Genomic DNA, 17,198 nt, shown 5'->3' with positions numbered 1-17,198 from the left:
ATTTCTCCTTACTCTGTGACAGTATAAATGTTACAGTTCCGCATAAGCAGACTGAATAATTTCATTTGAAACACTCAGGGTTGTTTTTTTTTTCTTCCTCTTCCAGAAACGATGTGTCCACTAACCCCATAAACACTAAAAAAAAAAAATAAATCTAAGTTAGGACATATTTAGGATTGTTATAATTTAGCAGTTTAATTTTTTTTCAAAAACCCAAATGATGTGTCTAACAGCCCGTGGCCTTAATAATATGTTAGTTTAAAAGATAAGATAAATTTATATAATATTGTAACTGCACACATTAGCAAACATGCAGCACTCCACGGCCTCAAACAAAACTTGCATGTTTAAGCCATATTTATTTTTAGAAGCAAAAGAGCCTGGTGATCTAAGCACAATGATTCCAACACTTGTTCTACTTCATTATGATAAGATGTCATTCTATTCGACTGTTCTCATTTTGTTTTATCATTTGACTATCCTTCCAAGGGGATCCTACTATAGGTAGAAATCAGGACATTTCAAAGAAAATATATGTTGAAAGAAACATGAAACCAACTTTTTCAATTTAAATTTGGGCCTTCTTGATTAAAATAAAAGAGAAAGTATGGGATAGACATGCATACTGTCAATTTATGTGTTCGTTAAGGGAAATTTTTTCTGGGCTCTTCTGTCAACAAACATGTATGGGCAACACATTTCACATCCTTTGTTGTTAGAACCTTCCTTTCCTCTTTCTTCAACTTCTATTACCCTGAGTGCTTACATGTTCCCTCTTCTTTGGTTACCTTTGTTAAACTCACTGTTGGGAAAGCTTGAGGTGCTCATTTATACTTGAGTGTCAATGGTTGATATCTCCTGTAAGAGTAATCTCATTTAAAGACACTGGCATTTTACTAGGAATCAGTAGCTGAAGCCAAAGCTGTTTAATAAAGGGTTAGATGGTGGGCAGAAGGTTTACCTGGACCACAGCCTTGTGAATTCCACCCCAGAGATGTGCATTGTGGACACGGGTGCCTGGCTTGCCTGCCTGTGCGCATTTGGTAGCCACAAGTATTGTCTAGCACATGGACACCTTGCCGGGGGCACTTGGTGGCAGGTGCTCAGAGACACTTGTGAGGGCGCTCCCGGCAGGGCTGGGAGCAGTTTCTGTTTCCCAAATACTTTCCAAAGCCTTGGGCTCCAGGCAGTTGAGTTGAGAGTGCTGACTTCCCTTCTGTACCCTCTGCTTCTCTGTGAACTCCAGGCGGGCTGCTGTATATCTGTTCATGGCCATGACCGACACAGTCATGCAGAGGGCAGATGAACCCCACGCGAGGCTGTCAACAAAACACCACCATTAGGAGGGAGTGTAGGGCTCTGGTTCTAGGGCTTTCTGCTGTGGGGTCAGTCTGGTGAAAAACCCAGCTCCTAGTTCCATCCAATTTGGACCTGGACTTCGTATGAAAAGTTTCAGAGACCAGTCAATAGTGTTGTTGTAGCCCAATGGTCAAGAGAACAGACTTTGGAGTCATTGCACCAAGCTTGCATGGTGTGTTTGCACCCGTATCTTATGATCTGGGCACCCTTGAGCTGGGGAATTCACTTCAATATCAGGTTCCTCATCTGCAAAACCTGGTTAATAGTAACACTGCACACAGGGTGGTTGTACGGAATTCAGTGAACTCATGCACGGAAAGTACTCTGCATAGTATCTGCTGACACAGAACTGTTGCATTTGTTAGTGTTGTGGTTGGCTCTAACCCAGGGCAGGCACTTGGTGTTGTTACTTTCTACCCCTACCTTCTGGAAGCCTGTTGCCTCCTGAGATGATGGTCTACACGTTATACCTTCCACAGAACCTATTCAAATGGTCGCTGAGAAAGAACCTCTGCCAACTGGCATTGGTGTATTTTCAAGGGGTGACATTCTCAGGTGAAATAAAAGTCTCCATATTTGATTGCCTACAAAGAAGCCTACCCATAGACAGGTTTTAAACCCATTCCAGAGTTTCCAATCCTCCTTAAATATGACTTGACTTCAAGGGTACCAACATCTAGGGGAAAGGCCCAACAATAGATAGATAAAGGGGGGGATCTAAAGAAAAGAGGTAGCACAAGGAACAGAAGAAAACAGTAGTCAGAAGAAAACCCTTTGATCACGATGTACAGAGAGATATGAGAAGATACTGCATGAACAAAGCAGGATCAGGAATTATGAAAAAGGAATAACTAGAACACAAGAAAGACCTTTTGGAAATTCAACTGAAATCTAAAATAGAATTCAATATGAAGGTTAGATGACAAAGAAAGGGAAATTTTCAGAAAGGATTACAAAAGGAAGTGGGTGCGATGTGTTTAAGAATGGAATAACATCAGTGTCTCTATTTCTTTCTTTTTTTAAAAAAAAAGATGTTATTTATTTATTCATGAGAGACACACACACACAGAGGCAGAGACACAGGCAGAGGGAAAAGCAGGCTCCCTGCGGGGACCCTGATGCGGAACTCGATCCCAGGACCCCGGGAACATGACCTGAGTCAAAGGCAGACGCCCAACTATTGAGCCACCCAGGCATCCCTAGTGTTTCCATTTCCTGAGGACTTGACTCTGTGCCAAGGATTTTACAAAAAAATCTCTTTAAATGCCCGTGAACACATGAGACCGTATCATCCTTTCACAGATGGGAGAGCGAGGCCACAGAATGGTTAAGAAGTCAGTCAAAGTCAGATGGTAGAACAACGGCCAAGGTCGGTTGTCCTAAACACCCTGTGTGCATCCCTGCTGGTCCATCAGGACTTGAACCCACCAGTAGGGCCAGCAACTCACCAGTAGGACCAGCCGTAGTCCCACATCTGAGGCCTCCAATCTTCTGGTCCAAGGTTCACAGTGATTTGAAAAATGGTTGTGTACATCATGTGGGCCACCATGCTGAGAAGCCCTGCACAATGAAAGCTTTTGTGAGCCGCAGTTAGGAATGTAGTTTCTCTACCTTATGTGAGTTGTATGTAAGAATCCCAGTAGCATCCTCCTTGAGCCCTTGCAAGCAGCCTTCGTGTTTCATGTACACACTAATTCCTTAGTGTCATGAATCCTCATGGCGGGCCTTCCTCTGAAATGTCATTTCTCCAATGACCAACTCTCCTGTCTATCATGCCCTGGTGTCCCAATGCTCAGAGGCTTCAATGTCCCATTCTCTCTTTCCCACACTCTACAGTGCTCTGTCATATTATTCTTTTTCATATGGATGGTTTGCTAACACAGAAACACTGGGATATTGTAGATAAAAATCTGAGTGGGTTCTGGCCACACTAGATTCACATGACAGTAATTGGGAGGAACAGAAATCAGTTGCCAATGGGATTTTCTTTCCTTTCTAAGTGGCTCAGCTCAGCCTTTTTGCCTGGAGACACTGGAAGACTTTCCCCCCTAGGTGTGGCAGGATATGTTTAGGATTTGAATGCACTGTGTCAATTTTTCCAGATACTTGGAGGGAGCTTTCTATAGAGTGTGGTCTTCTGTTAAAGAAAGTTTCCTTGAATTTCACTTTTAAACTGTAGTTGTTTCATTGGTTTGTCTTTCTTGTATGGGGACTCTAAGTCCATAGATGGTGTTTTAATGCAATTTAATAAATGGTAACTAGTTAGGGATAGGTGTCAGGGGTTTTAACTGATGGGGACAATTATTTATATGTTAATAGAGCTGGCTAAAGTCCTTATGATGTAAATCCTCAAATACACTACCTGACATGTATTCACAGTTGAAACTGAATAGATGTCCAAGAAGAGGTCTGCTCATGACCTTGGGGGGCCCTGGAGGATGCCAGGACCTGCAGAAGAGTCTCCATGAGCCCATGGCCTGCCTCCTCGCTATGAAGTTCCAGAAATTGGATTTTATCATTCTATTCACTGATGATGAGGCTGGGGAAAGACGCCTGACACTTACCAAGCTCCCAACTGGGCTGATGCACTATTAACAGAGCTTTGAGTATCAGGACAGGGAGGCAAAGAAACCATTTGTTCAGGGTTCTTTTTCTGATAGAAAGGCCAACTCCTGAGACCCAAATGAAGTTGCTCTAAAAGTTGCTTGGAGGACACAGAAGACCCCCCCATCCCCAAGAAGGGAGTTCTTCATTCTTTCATGTACATCAAACCTGGATAATGATTTTTAGCAAGGGACCATTTCTTGTATTCTTATACATACCAGGTGCATTCTTACTTGGCCATCACCGTAGGCTTTTGAGATAGCTGGCTTAGAATGGTTGAGTGACTTGCCCGGTATCACACAGCCATTAGGTAGCAGAGATCTGAACCCAGGCAGGATTTCATGTGTAGCCACCGTACTAAATTAGGCGATTTCTGTTCTCAGAGCCAGTGTAACTCCTTCCCAGAGTTGTGATAAACATGCAGTAATACATTTCATTCTCCATCCCCTATGTCTACCCTCCTTTCTCTTCATCGGTCACCCAAAGCATCATTGCTTTCCCCCACGATGGGATTAACTCAGCGACTTCTCTGGTGGACCAGCGAGCTGTCCCGCTGAACTGGCCATTGATGGAAAAGAACCAGACAGCACTTTGGCAGTGGGGACAGCCAGCCTGAAGCTCTGTCCCTGATTCTGGGGTGGGCTCTGGAGAATCGGGCTGCCTGAGGGCTGCTACGGTGAAGTACCTGCAAGCACCATGAGGATGGCTACAGAGGCATCCACTTTGAGCTGATGGAAATGAGAGTGATGGTAACTCAATCTGGAGCCCAGGAGGATGGCACTTGTCATCATCAGAAAAATATTCATGATCTCGGCCCCAATGGACAGCCACAGAACACCTGTAAACATGTGAGGATGACAGGGATGCTGAGCATTGAGAATTCAGAAGTACTGCAATGTCTCGCTCTTTGATTGAGTTCACTTCTATTTTTTTTTTATTTATGATAGTCACACACACAGAGAGAGAGAGAGAGAGAGAGAGAGGCAGAGACACAGGCAGAGGTATAAGCAGGCTCCATGCACCGGGAGCCCGATGTGGGACTCGATCCCGGGTCTCCAGGATCGCGCCCTGGGCCAAAGGCAGGCGCCAAACCACTGTGCAACCCAGGGATCCCCTGAGTTCACTTCTAAAACAAAAAATAAAAAGCAAATGCCAAGGGTTAGGAAACCACAACGAGATCTGCTGGATCTTGGAAAGTTGGCAGTGATAGAGGCCTCCTTGGGGTTGAGAGAGGAGTGTGTAAATTTGTCCTTTGCTGGGAGGGAAAAAAAATGGAATAAGAGTCTGATGTGAAGACATGAGAGATGCTGGGGGTCTCTCTTGCCCAGTTCAAAAGTTAATGCGTTGTTTAGATTTCACCAGAAGACTTTGTCTTTTTAGAGAAGATACCCAACGTTACATGAGAGGGCAGAGAGAGACATCTAGAGTTGAAGCACCCTGGTTAGAGATCCCAAAACCTTATTGGTTTCTTTCTTTAAGATTTTATTTATTTATTTATTTATTTATTTATTTATTTATTTATTTATTTATTTATCTATTTATCTATTTATCTATTTATTGATTTATTTATTTGAGAGAGAGAAAGCAGGAGAGTGGGAAGGGTCCGAAGGAGAAGCAGACTCCCTGCTGAGCAGGGAGGCCGATACAGGACTCCACCCCTGAGATCATGACCTGAGCCGAAGGCAGATGCTTAACCAACTGACCCACCCAGGTGCCCACACCTTATTTTATTTATATGTGAGCCAATTATTTGCCCTCTGGAGGGGATCCTGCCTGTGGCTTTGAGGAACTGTGTCAGAGGTGGAGGCCAGGAGACTAAGGGGACATGGAGAGAAGCTAACATTCCTGAAAGTCATCCTGCAGAGCAAGCCAGGTGCTGGGGACCCCTGCAGTGGATGAAGCAGGCGTGATTCACGCATTCACAAAACCTTTATCCCAGTTGGGGACACAGATACTGAGAAGGTCATCATGGATTTGATGAGCGTTACACAGAAGACAAAGTGCTGTAGGTTGTGGCAAGCCAGAGCCCATCTCTCCCTGGCACTGCATCTACCTTGCATTGTGGTAGCTTGCAAATTAGCCACGGTGGGAGTATTCATACCCCAGGAAACATCAGACACTACCTGTCAGGGCTTCCCATCCCTCCCTCCTGGCAAAATTGGTTGCTTAGCATTTTCCGGCACCACTGACTCCAGGGCACATGGAGAGAGAGCCCACAGTTCCAGCTTTTGGATTTAACATCATGGAAAAACAACAACAAAACAAACAAACAAATAAAACCCCTATCTTTTCCCCCATCCCAACAAAAACCCTAACAGTTATCCAGATCGTGGGGCGGCGTGCTGGTGGACAGCACATGAGTAAGGTGTTGTACCTTGTTCTTCAGCTGGTATGATGCTCTGGAAACTCCTACACTTTTCACCTAGAATAAACACAAAGAGAATATACTCATAAGTAGGAGTAACCCGAACAATTAGTGACAGAATGTGTTCCTAGTGCCTTCAATCTATCCCGGGTCATTTTTTTTCAAAGATTTTATTTATTTGGCAGAGAGAGAGAGAGAGAGAGAGAGAGAGAGAGAGAGAGAGAGAGCACGAGCAGAGGGAGAAGCAGACTTCCTGCGGAGCAGGGAGCCCCATGCAGGACTCGATCCCAGGACCCTGAGATCATGACCTGAGCTGAAGTCAGATGCTTTACCGACTGAGCCCCCCAGGAGCCCCTTATCCCAGGTCATTTGAACAAGGTTTGAGGAATGTGGTCAATTACTTTATTGTTCATAGACATGTCCTGCCCCCCACCCACCCCACAGGAGCATAATTCAATCCCATCCTGATGAATCCAGGTTGGCCATATGACTTTCTTTGGTCAGTGAATTGGGAGCTGCCATGAGGGGAGTCATTTCTGGTCAGAAGGTTTAAGGGCCAATGTCCTGTCCACCTGAGTCTTGCTCCCCTGCCTCTGTGATCACAGAAGCACACGTCTGCATGGAGTGTCCATCAGCCTGAATTGCCAACCTGAAAAATCCACACAGAATGAGCTAGACATGAATGTGTTGAGTTAAACCACTGAGATTTGGGGGCTGGTTGTTACTGCGGCATAATCCAGCCCGTCCAGGTTGATACTGAGAGCCTTAGACCCGGGATTCTCAACTCCCCCAACAGCATCCCTTCTAGTATGATTTTCAGTTTGTTTCTGCTTAGAAGGAAAGTAACCAAGTTTGTAACAATTTAAAAAAATGAATTAGGGGATCCCTGGGTGGCGCAGCGGTTTGGCGCCTGCCTTTGGCCCAGGGCGCGATCCTGGAGACCTGGGATCGAATCCCACATCGGGCTCCCGGTGCATGGAGCCTGCTTCTCCCTCTGCCTGTGTCTCTGCCTCTCTCGCTCTCTCTCTCTTTGTGACTATCATAAATAAATAAAAATTAAAAAAAAAATGAATTAGAGCAGCCCTCCCTCGCCAATGGCTCAGTCGGTTAAGAGTCCAACTGTTGATTTTGGCTCAGGCTCTGATCTCAGGGTCTAGGGATTGAGCCCCATGTTGGGCTCCAGGCTGACCAAGAAGCCTGCTTGGATTCTCTCACTCCCTCTGCCCCTCCCCTCACTTGTGCACCCTCTTTCTAAAATAAAAAAAAATATCTTTAAAAAAAGAGAGAATTAGAGAAAATTCAGATCTGTTACTGAGCAACCTAGCTATTTGCATTTCATCGTGCTTTCTGGAGTGTGGCAGGACAGGGAGGGTGCCAGGAGATGTGGGGATGCCTGAGACACAGAGCTGCTCCCAGTCTGGGCTGGCTGGAATTAAAAGCAGGGTGGGCCACACATCACTGACTCTTCAAAGGAGTGGCTTTCTCATCCCTAAAACAGATTCAGAAGTCCTCACATTAGCCTTGCTTTGGGAATTTATTTATTTTTTATTATTTTTTGAAGATTTTATTTATTTATTCATGAAAAACACACACAGAGAGAGGCAGAGACACAGGCAGAGGGAGAAGCAGGCTCCCTGCGGGTAGCTCGATGTGGGACTTGATCCCAGGACTCCGGGATCACACCGTGGGCCAGAGACAGATGCTCAACCACTAAGCCACCCAAGTGCCCCCAAATTCCTCTTCCTTTACGGCCAGGCTCCTCCACCTGTCCTCCCAACACAGAGCCCTTCCCTTGGCTTCACCTTCTAACTCATCAGGCTCATGCAAGAAGGACCATATGCCCAAACAGGTGCATGCTCACGGCGGCACATGTCTAAAGGCCATAAACCTTAAGGTTTGCCATTCTTGTCGCCATGAAAGTCCAAGGGCCCCGGGACATCATGGGTTGGCACATCTGCAGTGCACCTCTGCTGAGCTATAGGAAGAAGAACAAAGCCTGGGTTTATGATACAGCCATTTGGTCGAGCTGTGCTGCAGGGAGACTTCCTGACAAATGTGCAGAAAGGGCTTTACTCATCACCTAACTGTCTAGGGCAAGCGGCCCAGAAGAAGGTATTCCACAGCCTGGGGGTCAGGACGGTAGCATCAGGGACCCATCTGCCCATCTGAAGCCCCAGTGGCCTCTTAAGCTTTTTAATGAGGTCAACTTTGGACTGATGCGATGGGCCCATGTTCCTCACAGGTTCTCTGGCTTTGGCAGTGGCGGTGGTGTTATGGTCACAGTAGGAAAATTTGTCTGCATCCCGTGGGTTCTACCAAGGACGCCTGCACTGCACGGGGGATATCTCGACACTCACATGCTGCTCTCAGCCCTTTGGGGCTGGTGCAGAGCTTCTTTTTTTAAAAAAATTTATTTATTTATTCATGAGAGACAGAGAGGGAGGCAGAGACACAAGCAGAGGAAGAAGCAGGCTCCCTGTGGGGATCCGGATGTGGGACTCAATCCCCGGACCCCAGCTTCACACCCTGAGCCCAAGGCAGAAATTCAGCCACTGAGCCACCCAGATGCCCCCCTTTTTTGGAGCATTTCATTATCGATCAAGGTGAGTACAAATAGCCACATTTTACAGATTTGGAGGCCAGGATCAGACAGGTTGGAAAAACTGGGAACTGAAACTGGGCTTCCCCCCTGAAATCCAGTACCTTTTTGCCTATAACCACCTGCTGTCTTTCTACATAACCCATGGGGGGGGGGTGGACTAACCACCTACGTTGTCTTCCAAAGTGGCCTGCCCTTTGTCACAGGAATAAAGAGAGGGCGAAGTACAGAACCAGGGGCAGAGCAAAGAGAGAGTAGAGGCCAGACAAGGAGATAAGGAGAATTCACCCTGGCTTTGAAGGCTGAGGTCAGCCCAGGCAAGGAGTCAAGCCACAGTGACCCCTTGATTAATCTGAATCCTCAGAAATCGTGTTCCTCTTGAATGAGGCCAGCGGGATTAAAAGGAAAAATCTTCGTAAATCCCACGAAGCCGGAGAGGCTGGTGTGACATAGCTCGGCTGCAAGTGCTTTGCCGGCCAAGCGGAGCCCCAAGCCAGCTTGGGAAACCGTGTCCAGGTCCCCAGCACTGGACTCATGCATCCCCATCTGCTGGTCCTGCCCTCCCACCCCCCACCCCATGGGGCGCCCAGGCCCCTCTGTCCTTGACCTTTGTGGCTTCAACAGAACACTGCGGAATTGGGAACCAGCACATTCTGTTGACTCGTTGCTTCGCCTAAGGGAGAGAATGCCATGTGAGCACTGCCTCTGCCAGGAGTTTCATCTCATACGGGGAAGTCAGAGGTGCCTCCCCCCCCTTTAAAAGCGCTTTGGCAACAGGAACAGGAATGGGAAGAGGTGGCTTGTGCAGAGGATGTCCTGAGATCGTGCTCCTCCCCTCGAGGGTCAGCTTTTGCAGGCACAGAGATGAAGTGGATTCAGAAGGAAGAAAAAAATCCGTAAGGCCTCAGGGCAGCAGATCTGGGAATGGTCGGATGTCCCAAGGCTGCTCTCCTGGGCTTATTTGGATCCAGGGGCACCTGGATGGAGTGCTTATTGTCAGGTCTCCTGAGAGGCCCGCGCCCCTTCTGACCCTCTGTCCAAGCACTGTTTGGGTGCCTTCTCGTTCACCTCCAGCTATAATCCTTTTCTTTCATGTACCCCCAAATCTCCCAGGCCCTTGTGATGAATTACACTTAAGAGAAGATGTTTGTGTGCAGTGATCGTTAGCTGGGAGCCTCAGGCTCTATTCTGCAGACGTGGTTTCTGGGGCAATGTTTTTAAGATACTTTTTATTTTTTTAAAGATTATTTATTTATTTATTTATTTATTTATTTATTTATTTATGTATTTAGTGGGGAGTTGGGGAGGAGAGGCAGAGGGAGAGAGAGAGAGAATCGGAAGTAGACTCCTCGCTGCACCCGGAGCCCGTCACAGGGCTCCATCCCACCACTGTGAGATCACAACCTGAGTTGAAACCAAGAGTCAGACGCTCAACCAGCTGAGCCACCCAGGTGCCCCTTCAAGATACTCTAAAATTGGGAATTCTCACGTGGAAATCCAAATATCTTACTTCCTTTGAAAAAGTCAGACAAAAACCTGACAACACCGAGCGCCTAAGTCCATGTAGTCATACCGCTGAGCTGAGTGAGGGGCTGCCCCCTTGAGCTGAGGATGACATTTCAAGGTCATCGATGATCTTGCTCTGTTTGCTGTTGTTACCACCTTCTGTGGGCATTGATTTTCCACCTGTGACGTATGTCTCTTGTTTTACTCTATTGTATGTTTGCTATTACTTTAGTTATTACTTAATAAAGACTTAATTCTAAACCTTTTGCTCTGGGGGCATCTTATAACATATGAAGGTGATCATGTTTCTCTGAGGTGAGGAAAAAAAAAAGGTGTTCTGGAGAAGATGCCCTCTTCTTGATTCTTAATAAAGTGATGACAATATTTAGATACTGTGATTTACCCGGACCACCTTTTATATTAGGAAGCATATAAAAATGTGAGCAGAGGCAACCCCTGGGTGGCTCAGTGGTTGAGCCTCTGCTTTCAGCTCAGGTCATGATCCTGGAGTCCTGGGATCAAGTCCCACATCAGGGAGCTTGTTTCTCTCTCTGCCTGTTTTTCTGCCTGTCTCTCTGTGTCTCTCATGAATAAATAAAATCTTTAAAAAATATAAAAAATAAAATTTTTTTAAAAACATGAGCAGAGGTTTTTTGGATTGATGGGCACAAGCAACTTCATTGGCAATTATAGGAAAATTGACCTTCAGTTAAGTTTTGGGCATTGAGGTGGGGGGTGGTGGGAAACAGGAAGTCTGGGTCAAGAAATCTGAGCTCTGTGCCCTGCTCTACTAGGATCTAGCTGTTCAGTCTTCAAGGGAGCGTTCCTGCTTCTAGAACTCAATAAAATGCATCTGTTGTTTTAGGTGAGCCTTTTTACAAAGAGCATTGCTCCAAGCAGATTCTTTTTCTGTGGTCAACTAATTTTGGGACACACTGGGATATGTAATAAATAATTAACGGTTTTCGTTATGGTAAGACTTAGAAATTTTAAAACGTTAAGATGCATTGTGAATTTCCAAGAAGAAAATGTAATAGGCAACATCTTCCAATTTCTTTTAATAATTGAAACCCTATTTATTTAATTTTATGAAAAGCATCTCACAAGGCATCTCTGGGAGGGGGGTGGGGGTCATAATCCTTGAGAAAACCCAGCGAGGCACCTGTTAAAGTCTCTTTCCGGCGTGACATCAAATATATAAGAAGCATATTAATCAGAAAGGGGTCAAGAATTGTACTCTATTTCTACTTGGCTTTGTCCATGAATCACTGAGACCATCAACTCTCCTTAAAATTCAGCCTGTGTTCCTGACAATATATTTAAACACCTTTCAGTGGTATGATCTATGAGAGGGCTGTGTGTGTGTGTGTGTGTGTGTGTGTGTGTGTGTGTGTGTGTGTGTTAAACACTCCGTTGGCAGAAATGCCAAGGAGATTCCTGGTCTCTGGAAGAAGAGGCCTGAAAGCCCCTCACACAGCCCTATAACTGTGCTGTTGGCCTCTGTTTTAGGTTGAGAAGGTCCTCTCCCCCAACCTGGTAATAGTTTTTTGTTGTTTCGTTTTTATCAGAAAGCTCAAGGACAGTGTATATCATCTATCTGCATAGTGTTGGTGTGACTACGTCGGGCATGCGCCATATGCTGGAAGCACCTGCTTCCAGGCCTCCCTGAAACCCATAGCTCTGACATCATTTAAGAGATAAGGCTTCCAGTCTCCGAAAATCCCAGCCGAGTCCTTTCTCACAATTCCTTGATCACTAGGGAAACAGCTCCCGACTGTCCAATTTTCTACCTCCTGTTCTCAGGTTCAGGTTCTACTGTGGCCCAACCTCCCCTGACATTACACACTAGTGATGCTTCAATTTTCTTCAATTAGGTTTCTCTTTCTAGGGAACATTGTCTTGCTCAATTCCTTGTCCTGAAGTGACCGTGACTTTGTGTTGTAGGGAAGCAGAAGCTGCCTCAGGTCACATTCAAGAGCCATGTGAGTGAAATTCTTCTGTAATGAGGCTTCCTTTTCCACCCTGCCTTGTGTTCTAATGCAAATACAGGAACTGTCCTGCCTCAAACCTTTGCTCACTTTGTCCTGTCTGCCTGGAATATCCTCAGCCCTAATCTCCATCTATTAAATCACAGTCCTGTTTGGAGGTCTGGTACAACTGCCATCTCCTTTATGAAGCCTTCACCATGCCCAGAGCTGTTAGGAACTTCTTCGTCATTTCTATTCCCATATCATTTGTCAGTCTGTGATAACCTTACCATATTTTTCCTTGTTTTAGTTTCATCTCAGTTCTCATCACTGTGTCTCACTCCCCTTTCCACCTCTCCATTTGCTTAACAAGGAAAGGGCTTTTAGCAAATTTGTTCCATGCTGCTCTGAGCACTGTCTTTCCAGAGGGCTTTGCTATACCTTTGCTTCTCTAACTTTGGTGTGTGTCTTAATCACCAGGGGGGAACTTGTTAGAAATACAGAAGACACCAGATGGAAAGGAGAGCTGAAGAGAATAAAAAGCAATGAGGGTGAGAAAAGAAAAGGCAATGAGGAACTCTAGGAAAAGCAAAACGCTATACAAGAAATTTAATGTAATGATAGCACCTCCTTGATTCTGTGATGAACAATATCTATATACTCTAAATCAATTGTTGACTTATTGCTTTATCTAAAACAGTAATATAAGAATATTAGGAAGATGGCAGGACAGATGTGGGACGTGGTGGTCTGAGAGACTTAGCCTTATCTATTATGACAGGAAGTCGATAAGTAATGCCTAGCGTATGGTTTTTGAAACATGGAAGCAAATAGCAGAAGAAACAGCTAAGCTAAAAGTGGTTTCCCTGAAGGGTGGGACTAGGTTAAGAAGTGGGAAGGCAGCAGGGGACTGTTGGTTTTTCTTAGAAGCACCTCAAAATGATTTGATCTCTTATCTGTGTGTAAATATTACCTTGGTTAAATATATTTTTATAAAAGGGACTGTAGGTTTCTAGACCTCAGTCTACGACCTACTGAATCAGAATTTCCAGGGCTGGGGATCTGGAATTGAATTAACTCCCTGGGCGATTGTCATGCACTGCCAACATCTGATACTCGGTGTGATACGTCTATGCAGCTATGGAAATTGAAGTAGGCAATCCTCAGATGAGGCCTTGGAAGAGGAGAAGTTCCAAGCACCTTGCCAATGGGTTTAGTGATCATTTTTTTCCAAACTGAAAATCTGAGACTACCTTTGGTGCCCTCCAGAATGCAGAATCATGAGCCTCCTGGGTAGAGAGAGCAGACTGATAGGAAGAGAGCGCACTCCCTAGAGGAGAGGGGCAGGGAGGGTCTTCTGGTAGCCTTAGCTCTAGGCTGACAGCGTATGTACCACACTTAATGCCAAGTCCATACGCACTGACCAGGACATGTGGAAGGGCAAGACTAGGCACTGCTCCTGTGTGGCCCCCATTGGGGCAGGATGGATATGGGTAAGCAGCATATCAGAGAGTTTCTACTTGGAGTCTTTTCCTTAGGCCTCAGGATGAAATCACTAATGCTACGAGGATGGGAAAAGGCAATTAGAAACTGCAGAGAAAATAAAAGGCTGGTCAAGAAATGTAACATGTTAAGCCCAAGATCAAGAGAGAAATGGGACTGGAGGGTATTATGCTGAGTGAAATAAGTCAATCGAAGGACAAACATTATATGGTCTCATTCATTTGGGGAATATAAAAAATAGTGAAAGGGAATAAAGGGGAAAGGAGAGAAAATGAGTGGGAAATATCAGAGAGGGAGACAGAACATGAGAGACTCCTAACTCTGGGAACGAACTAGGGGTAGTGGAAGGGGAGGTGGGCGGGGGGTTGGGGTGACTGAGTGATGGGCACTGATGGGGGCACTTGATGGGATGAGCACTGGGTGATATGCTATATGTTGGCAAATTGAACTCCAATAATAAATAAATAAATAAATAAATAAATAAATAAATAAATAAATAAATAAAATTTTAAAAAGAGAGAAATGAGGATGTGGAGGGGACCTCTTCTTTTGACCTTGAGGCATGTGCTTTCCTGGTAGGAAGGGAAGAGCATCCTGGCCCCAAGCGTGGGCTTGGGTTTGCAGCCAGGCTGCCAGACACTGGGGCGGGGGGGGGAGGGTGTCCAGGTCCTCCTTCCTCAGTTCCTTAAGAGATTAAAAAAAATTTTTTTTTTCTGAAAGGTGGATGCTCCAAATACCAACCCTTCCCCTCCCTCTTCCCTCTCCTCTCTCCCCCTCCCCCATTTCTCTCATCACCACTCTGCCAAACCCACAGAAGCTCAAAAGATCAGGGCTGAGTGCTACGGTGAGAAAGGGGTGGGATTCACTAGCCACGTGACCTGAAACTCTGAGCCTCAGTTTCTCATTTGTGAGCTGATTATATCTACTTTGTAGGGTTATTTCAAGGGCTTCCAGAGGGTTAACTTGTGAGGGATTCTTCTGGTGGGGGTTCCACATCATCACCGATGGTGATAAAAGTCAATTTTTCAGGAGAACCTGCCATTCCAAGACCCTCTTAGATGTGCAAGGATGCAGTTAAGAGATGGACGGGGCCACTTCTGGTTCTCTAGGGATGGGGTGACACTAGCAAATGGTAAGAGTGAGTGTTTCTAAACCCACTGCAGCAGGCCCTGTTGCAAGGCAGTGAGCTCAGTAATTTTATCTTTATGGTAACTCTTGGTAACGAGGGCCGCTATCGTTCCTATTTTACACTCGAGGAAACAGGCTCGATGAAGAAGCTTGCCCGAGGATGCAGGGCAGTCAGTGGCAGAGCCGGACTCCCAGCCAGGCGGCGGGCTCCAGAGCTCCTGCACCTGTCACCCACCCTGCTGCACCTGCCGCCGTGCTCACCTGTGCTGCCGACGCTCTCCTCACAGGACTGCCAGAGCCCCGCATGGAACCTGCGCAGGATGAACATGTCGTCCCCCGTCTCCCAAATGTCCTGGACGGCCTGGCTCGCGTTGTCCCTCCTGCCCCCATCGGAGTGAATGCAGGGCAGCCTGCCCGGGCACAGCGGCTTGGTCACCCTCCGGGTCCCCTGGCACCAGTGGCTGCTGCCCACGGCGGCGAGGGAGCAGGCCAGGGCGAGGCCGACGGGGAGGAGGCCCAGCATCTGCCGCCGCCTGGCCCTGTCCATGGCTGGAGGTGGTGTGCGGTGTCAGGATGAGCAGCGGGCCCCTCCCTGCCTCCCCCCGCAGGCTACCCGCCCCTCTCAGCCCTGCCATCTGGCACCCCGACCAGCTTCCCTCACATCCCGGGTGCCCCCCCAGCGTGTGCCATCCGTGTGCATGTGCACCCGTGGCCTGAGAAGGCCCAGAGCGGGGCAGGCCCCCGTCAGTGAGGCCGGCCCTTCAGTCCTCTCCAGGGAGTGGGGTGCGGGAGGGGGCTGGTGCTCCGTCTTTTTGCACTTGGGGTAAAATACGCAGAAGGTGAAATTTACCATGGTGACCATTTTTTTACCTTCACGTAGTGAGCGCCCAATCTCTAGACCCTGTCATCTTGTGACATTGGAGCTCTGCCCCAGTGAACACTTACTCCCCATCCCGGTCCCCACTCGAGGCACTGCCACTCTACCTCCTGTCCCTATGAATGTGACCGGTCCTGGGACCTCACATGAGCGGGGCCATGCAGTCTTGTCTCTTTGTTTCTGGCTTATTCCACTCAGTGTCGTGCCCTCCAGGCTCCCCCGTGTAGCAGTAGGTGTCAGAATCCCTTTCCTTTTACCGCTTAGTGGCATCTCGTTGCGTGGATAGACCCCCGTTTGCTTATGCGTCACTTGTCCATGGACACTCGGGTTGCATCTGCCTTTTGGATCTTGCGGAGGGCGCTGAAGACCAGGGGTGTTTGGGCAGGTGTCTGGGAGAGTCTGCTCAACCCTTGCCTTTTGCACTGATCAGGCTACTCAGTGTTGGGTGCCAGAAATGGAGAGTCCCACAGCCTGTTTGTTCCCTGCTCAGCCAACAGGGATTGCCAAGGACAGCGTCCTGTTTAGGGGACTGAGACTTGAGGTGCTGGTGGCCTGCTCCAGAGCCAAAGCACCATGCAGAGCAAGGGTGGGCGGCTCACACCCCATGGGGTGCGACATCCAGCACCGTCCTGGGGCCACAGAAGCTGGCAGGCACAGCCCTTGGCATCCTCACCCCTGGGGATGGTGACACAGAGGAGACTAATCACTTCTGGGGCAGAAGATATTGATGCAGGGATGAGGGCAGGAGGAGCATCCTGGAAACACATAGGTCCTAGATCGCCTATTAGCACCTCCTGAGGGCCCTCAGATACCTGCAGACGTAAGGGAGAATCACCGGGCTGGGTGCTGGGGTACATGTCACGTGGGCCACTCTAACTCTCTACTTCCTGCTGGCGCGGGCACAGGGACTCGTCCTACTGGCCACAGGACTTGTGGGAAGAGTATTTATCACGTTCTATCACCAGATGGCACCCATCCCACAGCAAGGAGGCCAGGTGGGCCCCCCCCCCCCGCCCCCCCCTGTCCCTTCAGGAAAAGAATGTTTTGGGGAACAAGTTCAAAGAGGTTCCCTAGAATATTCTGACTGGGCAGGCATTTCCTTTGCCAGCATGCAGCCCAGAAGACGTGGTTGTCAATGTGTGATTCCAGAACGGCTTTCCAGCTGTAAGGCAAGGATCAGAGCATCGTTGGGGGCGCGTCTCCTCATCCTGCTGTCCCAGAGACGACCACATTGATTCCAGAGGTCGCACTACTGTCCCAGGCCATTCTGGGGGGCAGGGGAGGGGGTCT

General features: G+C 47.4%; 1 protein-coding gene across 1 annotated transcript; it reads right to left on the bottom strand.

Moving 5' to 3' along the window:
- Positions 1–1,060: 1,060 nt before the first annotated feature.
- GSG1L2 (GSG1 like 2) lies at positions 1,061–15,578 on the bottom strand. Its single transcript, XM_055305408.1, has 5 exons — positions 15,293–15,578; positions 6,338–6,385; positions 4,649–4,801; positions 2,808–2,919; positions 1,061–1,319 (listed from the first exon to the last, which is right to left on the bottom strand). Exons 1-5 carry the CDS (start codon positions 15,576–15,578, stop codon positions 1,061–1,063), a joined length of 858 nt encoding a protein of 285 aa, XP_055161383.1.
- Between the last annotated feature and the right edge of the window lie 1,620 nt (positions 15,579–17,198).

This window comes from Nyctereutes procyonoides, unplaced genomic scaffold (genome assembly GCF_905146905.1).
Source record: "Nyctereutes procyonoides isolate TBG_1078 unplaced genomic scaffold, NYPRO_anot_genome, whole genome shotgun sequence".
Lineage (NCBI taxonomy): Eukaryota > Metazoa > Chordata > Mammalia > Carnivora > Canidae > Nyctereutes > Nyctereutes procyonoides.
The sequence above is the reverse complement of the archived record's forward strand: the minus strand, read 5'-3'. Positions and strand labels throughout refer to the sequence as shown.